The 8,838-nt window shown below is 37.9% G+C and overlaps 1 protein-coding gene across 1 annotated transcript; it reads left to right on the forward strand.

The window, feature by feature from the left end:
• Window positions 1-1,557: 1,557 nt before the first annotated feature.
• On the forward strand, window positions 1,558-2,352 carry LOC111639354. Its single transcript, XM_023385222.1, has one exon. The coding sequence runs from the start codon at window positions 1,558-1,560 to the stop codon at window positions 2,350-2,352; it is 795 nt and encodes a 264-aa protein (XP_023240990.1).
• Window positions 2,353-8,838: the final 6,486 nt, after the last annotated feature.

Consider the following 8,838-nt stretch of genomic DNA (forward strand, 5'->3'; position numbering starts at 1 on the left):
AAATAATTATATCATTTGATTTCAAGATATTTTGTATACCTTAAAAATAATTAATTCTATCCCNAAAATTACTTTAAAAAATGGAAAATAATTATATCATTTGATTTCAAGATATTTTGTATACCTTAAAAGTAATTAATTCTATCCCGGGATTTCCCGGGATCCCGGGAAACTGTTCACTTTTATCCCGGGATCCCGGGACAAGCAAAATACCGGGAAATGAGAAACCCTAAAAGATATATTGAAGTACGATTTAAATTATCAGCATTAATCGACGAAAAGGCACTAATAACAGAGACGTCAACATAAGCATCACCTGACAGTCGAATGCATTATTTGAAGGGCAAGCTGATAAAGTATGGAATGAGAAAGTATGGTTTTAAAGCTAAAATATCGACAAAAAATTCCAAGCACATCGTACAGACCGAGGTATAAGCTACCTGAACCTCACGACACTAGCGGCATCTCGTGCTAAAAATCAGAACTACGGCTGCGGAATCGTTCTGTAATTCGCCGCCAGTCTCCTATAAATAGAAAGTATAAATTCAAGTAAAAGTGAAACTCATGGGGAGACTCTTATGCCCACGGACATCTATCGCCTTGCGAGCGATCGGATACAGAACATACTAAGGGATGTTCGGTCGGAGAGAAACATACGAACAAGGGGAGAGACCACCTCCGGCCTTTTGACTCCTGGCCGTACAATTTAGCGTCGACTCGGAGGGCGGAGACGCTGTTTGCCAGCCTTCGGACAGAAACGGAACCTTTAAACGCGTTCCTTCACTCTCGGGGCTTTCTTACTCCCAACTCCAGACTGCCCTCATTGTGGGGAAGCAGAGACACCGGGTCATTTTTGGTTATATTGCTCGAAATATGCGGAGGCCCGACGTGAACTGGGTCGTATTCTGGCATTGTATATCAACTGCGGCGACAAATCACGGACTGGTGAGATGGCGCCACTCCTATACGAGTTTCCCGTGAATCCCGGATAGAAAAACGGGAACTGGGTCTTTTTCAGAGAGAGAATTCTGGGTATTGTTGCTTCTTCTTTTGGCCGGGTGATCGCTGCCATGAGCACGTGTAGCTCTCTTTCAAGTGTACTCAAGGATTGTTGTAAATAAATATTGTTTTAGTTTAAAACGTGGTCGTGGACTTACTAATTCACGTTTACAGCCTTCTGATAAAGACAGTCTTTGTGGGGATGTAAATGGATGGAGAAAGACGGCCAGGTTTTCGTCTAACTGATGGCGGCCATCCATTACCTCCAGTGGTGACCCGAACGTGATTCGATGTGAATTCGAACACCAAAGAAAGAACAAGTTTACTAGTTCTGCATTGTGTTCCCTCAGTGGATAATACGGAATAAATTCCGCGACTACGATAGACGACGCTCTTTGGATAGGTGAACCGCTCGCCACTCCTAACCGGCGAAATTGTCCCCACATTTGTGTGTCTGCAACCTCTTGCCAGAATAAGTTATCTAACACGGGTAAGTGGAGTTTTCTGTTCCATCTCTTTTGCCGTTCTGCTGAGTAGGTATCACCTGGTTGTCTTAAAATGCCAAACGAAAGCGATCTTAAGCCAGAAATCAGTCGGGTAGCTCTTAAACTTCCCCAATTTTGGGAGAAAGAAGCCGATTTATGGTTTATTAATATCGAGGCCCAGTTTAAACTCGCCGATATATCGCAAGATACTACTAAGTATTACGCAGTGGTTTCAGCTCTCAACTCGGAAGTGTTAGCGTACGTGAGCGATATCGTTAAAAACCCTCCTAGGGAAAATTTATATCAAACACTAAAAGATCGACTCATAGCAGAATTTTCCGATTCCGAACAAAAACGAGTGAAAGATTTGCTGTCTAATGCCGTGTTAGGAGATGATAAACCATCTCATCTTTTACGCAAAATGCGACAACTAGCTAGTAATAAAGTCGGGGAGGAATTTTTAAGAACGCTATGGATTCAGCGTTTACCCAAAGAAACTCAGGCAATTCTTTCTGTTTCCGATGGGGATTTAGACAAATTAGCCCAAATGACCGATAAAATTCTTGAGCTCACACCTTTGCAAATAGCCGAAACTAATTTAGCAAGGAACGAAAATAATACACACGCGGCCATAATGAAGCTCCAACCGCAGGTCGCTGAGTTAACTGAGCAAGTTAATCGCCTAGCAATTCCCAGCGACAGACAATCACGCGATTATAGACACCCCCGGAATCGATCTCGGAATCGTCGGCGTTTGCAGACACCTGTTCGACCCCAGGCAAAAGACCTATGCTTGTATCACGCGAAGTTTGGTGATCTAGCAAATAAATGTAAGGCTCCTTGCAAATTCCGAGATCAGGGAAACTAGCTCGGAAATCACACGTGGCGCAATGTCATTTCCAAATTAACAACACCAGCCGCCTATTCGTTTACGATTTAACCTCACGTCGTCACTACCTAATCGACAGTGGTAGCGACATTTGCGTTTTACCATATAACGCCGCCATTGCATTCAGAGCACCCGCCTCATTGACACTTTATTCGGCAATGTCACAATAAATGTCACAATAAATAATTCGACAATGACACAAAACGGCGTTAATTAAAGAATTTTTAATTCTTTCCAAGCTCTTTCGACATTTCTATAATTATCGTCTTCAGGCAATAATTCAACTCGAATGCTTTTTCAGAACAAATTTAAAGTACAGAAACGAAACAGTATTAAACGAACGGAATACGGAACTTAGAACATAAAATTTAAAAACATTTTCAAAAATATCACGCAGTGTCTACGCGTGTGCGCTTTGAGACGTGGAAACAAAACAGGGCTGTGGAGTCGGAGTCGTCAAAAAATCCGCCGACTCCGGCTCCTTTTTATGTACCAACTTGTTATGTATATAAAACGGAAAAGTATTGGAAACGTTAAATTTGACCCTCCAAGTTTTTTTTTTTTTTCAAATCTACACGTTTGGGGACCTCCTGAACCCCTCAAAAAAGTCAATAAAGGGAAAAAATTCGCGCGCGCGTTTGTGTTGGCGTCTAATTTGTTTAATTTTCTTATTTTCTGTTTTGAGATATTAAACAATATCTCAGAACGGGTAAAGTTTAAGAAACGAAACGTGGCACTGTAGCTTGCGTATAAAGGGGCATTAATACTATTAAATTTTGGTTCTTGATTATAGGTCGACAAAGTGAAGACATAAAAGTGGTCATGTGTCATATCTCAATGAATATTTTACTCCTTATTAGCGTTCAAAATTTAAAAAAATAAAATAAAACTGTAAAGTACTTTACGCGGATTCGCGTTAGTGTGCCAGGCCTGGACTTTTAGCGTGCACAGAAATTAAATAATGACAAAGTTTGTCAATAACAAATCAAATATTTAATTAAAGTTCTAATAATAAACTATATACAAAGTTTAGTAAAATTCAAATAACAATTTATTCAATGAAACTCAATAAGAATCAACCCAACAAAACTCAAATCAATCTAGTTTCTAACTTATTCTATTCCCCTTTGGAATGCAACAAAATCAAAAACTTAATTTATATACAATAATTCTTATAAATTAAGGATCCTAATCGTCACCTCAATATACTAGGAACCTATTTCCGAAACTCTCAAGACTTTCTCTATTCGTCGATCCACAAATCGAATAACTTCAAAATCGCCTTGGAACTATTTGATCGTATCTGACACCTCTCTCGTTTACTGCTACGAAGCTCACCAAAGCTCGTTGCTACCTAGAGTTCATCTCAGGCATTTTCACTTGAGATTCGATTTTTATACTGTGAGGTGACGTCACAATTTTGACTGATCACTCCCCTCGTTTACATACTTATTCGTTAACAATAAACTTTTTCTATTTGTCTGGCAGCCTATTTTCCGACAATACTCGCTAACCTTTTACATTATTCTTTTTGACAATTTTCGGGACGTTTTATTCTTTTAAGGTTTAGCGAAGTCCTAAATTATGCTTGTAGGGTCTCCCCCACTTTTTCTCGGTGCGGACTTACTTTTTTTTTGCTCAGGAACGCAAGTGTGCGTGAGTTTTTTCTACGGCGCTTTTTTCTCGTTGGTGAGTTGGTTTCTGTTCTATTTTTAAGTTTCTAAGGTGAATGGTGAGGAAACCCTCGTCTTAACAAAACATAAGCCCCAAACAAAAATATAATAAAAAGTAAAAATAAAAGTAAATAAAAATAATTCTCGGACTTGGTTCCTTACACCTCGTCTTTACCCTCAAAGTAAGCTTTTTTGCATTTTATAATAGTACAGTAAAACCCATTAAGATGTTTTCCCTTAAGATGTTAGAATGTATATGGGGACATGATCTAGTTCAACCACTTTGACTTAAATAACTAACTCCTGTGTTAAACCATCCGACTCCGATTCTGACCACTCTGACCACAGAAATTATTAGGCTTCAAACAGGGTGAAGGAAATTATGCCCCCCCACACACAGTCTAACATCCACACATATAGAAAAAACTCGAATCTTTTGCATATCTCGAAATTTCAAAGGGTCCCGAGTCCAAAAATGTAAAAATTTGGGAGGGGTCATTTTTTGACGGAGCGCTACACTTTTCCTCTGTTATAGGCCTATATAACAGCCGGAGAAGTAAAAATTATCGAATATATATCTGTATATTACTTAAAGAAGTCTTTTAGCTTTGGAATAAAAAGTTTCTACGCTCTATCTTTATTACAACTCTATTTATTGAATATTTTATTTGAGGTCACGTGATGACATCAGAATTTTCGGGTCTCTTTCGGTAACAAGTCTGCCCCTAATAGCAGTCGGAGTCGGAGTCGGATGGAAAGGAAAAGTCGGAGTTGGAGTAGGTAGATTTTTACGCGACTCCACAGCCCTGAAACAAACGCATAAAAAGGTGTAGGGAACGTGGAAATAAGTGATTCGTTAGTATTATGTATTCACTTGTACAAATTGATCCAAATGTCTGGCAACTCGAGGATGGGGGAGTTCCACGTGGACAATGACGTAATGAAGAGTGACTCCACTAAGCTCCTTTCACCGTAGCTCCTCAGTAATACAGAGCGGTCCCAAAGCGGGATGTGGCGATACTGTAAGACATTTTGCACGATTTAGTGTCATACCGTCCCACCGCCAGAGAATGTTGATGTTCAGCAAATCGACAATACAGCACTCCTATGTAGTAAGGGCTACCACCAGAATTTAATATTTCTATTGTAGAAATAAAAGTGAGCGTAGAGAAATATATACAACAAGATTTAATTTATTTTATAAAACATTTATTACCGCTTTGAGACTCTTACTAATGTCAACTCATTAAGTGGGGTTAATAAGGCAGAAATTAGTGAAAATTTTTATCGGCATTACAAATGAATTTAAACAACTAAGAAATGTTTTTTGAAAAATTTCTAAAAATCCAAGATGAAATATATTTTAAAAAATTACACTAAATACAATTAAAAATTTGATGTCTTCGCACATCCTTTACAACCATAGGAACATAATTACATATAGCAGGATATACTTTTCTTTCTAGACTTTTACCTGCTTACTAATAAGTAAATTCAAAGTTTTTTTTTTTTTTAAATAAGAAATGTAGTGACATAAAAACTGATTAATTATAAGAATAATTAACATTACATCGTTCAATAATGTTTCTGTTACTTTTTCGCTTTACGACTTAAACTAAACGTAACTCCTCCTAGGCCTCCTACAACTCGGTACCTTTACAACGCGTTTTCGCTCCAACGCGGTTGGAAAAATGCGGAAATTTTTTCACAACACGGTACTTTTACAGTACGGTTTACGGTATTTAGAAACGAATTATTTTTACCTAACAGAAAAATCGCAACGGATCACGTGATACGAGCCGCAGTTCGGCATACTGAGCAAAAAGTCTTTGAAAACAGCTGTTTGTGGACGTTGGCATGTTATTCCCTTGAAAGTTTCAGGGAAAGACTGGTTTCTAGACAGATGTGCATCTGTTACTGTAAATACTCAAATANATGTCTTCGCACATCCTTTACAACCATAGGAACATAATTACATATAGCAGGATAGACTTTTTTTTCCAGACTCTTCCCTGCTTACTAATACGTAAATTAATTAAAAGATTAAAAGTTTTTTAAAAAATAAGAAATGTATTGACATAAAAATTGATTAATTATAACACTAATTAACATTACATCGTCCAATAATGCTTCTGTTACTTTTTCGCTTTACGACTTGAACTAAACGTCTTCTAGTATTTATAATCTTAGTAAGAGCGTGAGAGAGTGGACTTCTAAAGAAGTAATGTTGAGAAATAAAGAAAGTTAGAAAATTGAGATTGCGAAAAGACGTCTCGCTGATGCTAACAAGAAACTAGAACATAATTACAATGTGACTTTAAATAAACTTAATAAAGCTAGAGAGGAAGTACTCAAATTCAGTCAGTTTTACTGTGGATTGAGAAAGTTAAAATTATTATTGTAATGACATTTTTCTTGTATTTGATAGTTGAATATGCAATATGCATAGTTAATTTACTGGATATTTTTATTAGCATATGATTAAAATGACCATTTTTATAAAGAAACGTGTTCTTTAAGTAATACTACACGTAGGCCTCCTACAACGCGGTACCTTTACAACGCGTTTCTGATCCAACACGGTTGGAAAGATGCGGAAATTTTCTTACAACACGGTACTTTTACAACGCGGTTTACGCTATTTAGAAACGAATTATCTTTACATAACAGAAAAATCGCAACGGATCACGTGATACGAGCCGCAGTTCGGCATACTGAGCTGAAAGTCTTTGAAAACAGCTGTTTGTGGACGTTAGCATGTTATTCCCTTGAAAGTTTCAGGGAAAGACCGGTTTCTAGACAGATGTGCATCAGTTACTGTAAATACTCAAATATATCACTAAATTTTCCGTCATTTATACTCTTTCAATAAGTGGGGACCGCAAAAATGGTCCAAAATACAGTATAAACTTCTATTGGGTGTATATTTTTAACAACATAGCAAAAGGAAGTTATTTTTTGCGATTTTTACTGTCCACAAAACTCATTGAAAAAATTTTAGCCATAACAACGCCCAATGGAAAGAAAGAACCGCTGTTAAAAAGGAAATTTATAACTCTTCAAAGATAGAAATTTTGGACGAATTAAATATCAAGCGCGGATAGCTGATATCGGTAGGAATTTTAATTTAAATGAGTCGACGATTCGATCGGGAGAAAAGATCAGAAATTTAATCGCATCCGGATCATCTATTCTTGCGAAAAATGTTGCTTGTCCGAGAGCATCTATAATGAAAAAAATGGAATAAGCGCTAATATTATGGGTAGAAGATATGAACAAGTAACGGTTGTCTTTAAATAAGACTGCACTTGAACACAAAGCCATAAAAATATTTGATTACAGTAGAACCTCGAAAACTCGGCCTAATGTGGACCGAAGGGTGGCCGAGTTTGCGAAAATGCCGGGTTATCGGGAATGGGGTTAAAAAAGGATAAGTATGCGTGTTTCCTCAGAAAATACTGTACTGTACTTGTATGTATTGTTTACTTGAGAATATAACAGAGAATAAACTGCCCAAATACCCTTAAACAAAAAAAAACTACGTACTTTATGAAGGCATAGAGCCTTTACTACATGAAAATAAAAATTAATGAATACACTGTGTATAATAATTTACCTGATAAGAAAGACCTCAGAAAAATGCTTTATGAAAGGTTTAATACTTTTATAAAGCTATCTATGATGAAAATTAATTATCTAAGGATTCTTTTGTCCTGCCAGGGTGTGCGCGAGTTATCCGGAGTGCCGGGTTATCGAGGGCCGAGTTTTCGAGGTTCTACTGTATTTAAACAAATGGGACAGTCGTCAGCTGTTGAAACTAGTGTTAAATACGTGGCTAGTAATGGCTGGTTTAAAATATTCAAAAAACACCATTCAAACGCCAAGTTTTTCTCTTTTTAGAACCGAATCCCAGGTTTTCTATTAAGTTGGTGTCTCCTATAACGCGATTTCCCACAACGCGGTATTTTCAAGGAACGTATCTACTGCGTTGTAGGAGGCCTACCTGTACGCGGTTTTGGTGTGAGAATTTGAGCTTTTTGAATGAAATTTTATTCTTTTACAGTTAGGAAATGTGTTTAATAATTTGCTTGTTAGAGTGCATGTATGAGACTACGTTTTCATTAGTTTCTTATTTGTATAGTTAATATGGGATAGCTAGAGACTACAGTAGTGCATAGTACACCTACGAATTCTCGGGTTTAAACAAAGGGATGATGTAAGTTCTAAGATCGAACATTTTCCTTAGGGATCGAGTTGACTGTCTGTGTGGACTGGTCCCACGACCCGAGTTCCGATCCAGTTACATTTCGTCACGAGAAGGAACCAATTGGAGGGCGGAGCGAGTCGACGTCGACCTATCGGAATGTTCGGTCTAGGACCCGAAAAAACTTATAAAAACCGCGCGAATCAAGGACGTGAAGTTCTTGGATCTAGGTGCTCCACTTCAGGATTGTTGCGATCCTACATATCAGCAGCGAACGATTCGTCGACTCGTGGGACTTACTGTTGCTTTTCCGTGACATCTCGCTTCGCACATATTCGCCCTTCTCCAGAGATTTACTCCCGAAGCCGTGCCGCACGCCCCGGGGCCGTCGATCTCATCGTACGACATCCAGGGACCGATAGGAGAAATTCGAATCCTCGGACTCTTGAAAAAACTTTTGATTCCCTTGCCGAGCTGTGTTACGTTGGAAAATTTGAAGAACGTTGTAAGAATTTAAACTTAAATCTTCAATTGTAGAAAGTTTTCGGAATATAATAAACGGTCTAAAAGATGAAGAGCGTGTCTCTG

Source organism: Centruroides sculpturatus, unplaced genomic scaffold (genome assembly GCF_000671375.1).
Source record: "Centruroides sculpturatus isolate CEXI.00-Female unplaced genomic scaffold, Cexi_2.0 scaffold942, whole genome shotgun sequence".
In the NCBI taxonomy this organism is placed as follows: Eukaryota; Metazoa; Arthropoda; class Arachnida; order Scorpiones; family Buthidae; genus Centruroides; species Centruroides sculpturatus.

Bases quoted from the DNA above. Each gene is read 5' to 3' on its own strand.
- LOC111639354 (XM_023385222.1), top strand. From the start codon at position 1,558: ATGCCAAACGAAAGCGATCTTAAGCCAGAAATCAGTCGGGTAGCTCTT.